General features: G+C 54.5%; 1 protein-coding gene across 1 annotated transcript in view; it reads right to left on the reverse strand.

The window, feature by feature from the left end:
- Positions 1 to 1010: 1010 nt before the first annotated feature.
- LOC108801231 (phospholipid-transporting ATPase ID-like) overlaps positions 1011 to 1210 on the reverse strand; it is a gene marked incomplete at its 5' end in the record, with an annotated part of 56437 nt that continues 56237 nt past the window's right edge. The window contains one exon of the mRNA XM_018573166.1: positions 1011 to 1199. Coding sequence (XP_018428668.1) covers positions 1011 to 1199 — 189 coding nt within the window. The remainder of the gene's footprint in view (positions 1200 to 1210) is intronic.

Consider the following 1210-nt stretch of genomic DNA (forward strand, 5'->3'; position numbering starts at 1 on the left):
CAATGTCCTGGGATCCAGATTGATGCTGGTAAGAATGTATCAATAGGTCAGATAGAAGACTGAAGGGAAGGACGGAGGTCAGATAGAAGAGTGAAGGGAAGGACGGAGGTCAGATATGAGACTGAAGGGGAGGACGGAGGTCAGATAGAAGACTGAAGGGAAGGACAGAGGTCAGATAGAAGACTGCAGGGAAGGACGGAGGTCAGATAGAAGACTGAAGGGGGGGACGGAGGTCAGATAGAAGACTGAAGGGAAGGACAGAGGTCAGATAGAAGACTGAAGGGAAGGACGGAGGTCAGATATAAGACTGAAGGGAAGGACGGAGGTCAGATAGAAGACTGAAGGGAAGGCCGGAGGTCAGGCACCTTAGTATTTTGCTCCATTTCAATGACAAATACAAAGATATAAATTGTAAACCAACAAGTAAATATCTGCGGCAGCTTTGGAGTTCCCCGTGTGCGGTTCCTGGAGGCCGGGCCTTATCATAGAGACATGTGTGAAGTGCGCCCTCTGGCGGCCATCTGATGTCACGCCGTGCAGTTAGCATCCCGCTGAACAAGAGCCGTGAGAGAGGCCCGAAAGGTGAAGAAGTGCAGCTGAGGGCCCATTAGAGGCCCCTGTGAGGTCTTCATGACTCCTCCCGGCTTTGTGACGGACGCCGACATTAAAAACAATTGCTATAAAAAATGGAGGTATTAAAGAACGATTCCGGAGGCGCCCGTTGCGGGATCCCCTCCCCCCACAGGAACATGGCGCAGTCTTGGAGAAGGCCGCTGCCGGCTCCGAGAGCAATAGTCGACTTTAACCAAAATCTTACAAAAATAGACCTCAGTTTTCTTTGGCGATTTAATGTTCCTCTAAGATACAAAAAACAGTTCTGCGTCCAAGATGGCCGCCGCGAGTGACCGTGGCTGTGCGTCCGGCAACAGGAGTCTGAGACATTGCACAGGAGTTCAGAGACCGTCCGCGATCTGTATCCTGGCTGTCCGTCGCGGGGTGCGTTGCGGCGTTCACTGCCCCCCGGACGGTTCCTCGCCCTCCGGCTCCTCCCCCCCTCCCGTTAGAGGTTGCGGTTCCGCTCGTTCGGGGAGAACTTTCCGGTCTGGTGGAAGTGCATTCTGGGACGTAAGCTCCTGCCGGAGGTGATGAGGTCTCCGTACCCCTGCTGGTGGGAGAAGGCGTAGCCGGAGCGGCGGGAGCTGGTGCGGCG

The sequence above is a fragment of the Nanorana parkeri genome, unplaced genomic scaffold (genome assembly GCF_000935625.1).
Source record: "Nanorana parkeri isolate BGI_ZX_2015 unplaced genomic scaffold, ASM93562v1 scaffold2261, whole genome shotgun sequence".
NCBI classification, from domain to species: domain Eukaryota; kingdom Metazoa; phylum Chordata; class Amphibia; order Anura; family Dicroglossidae; genus Nanorana; species Nanorana parkeri.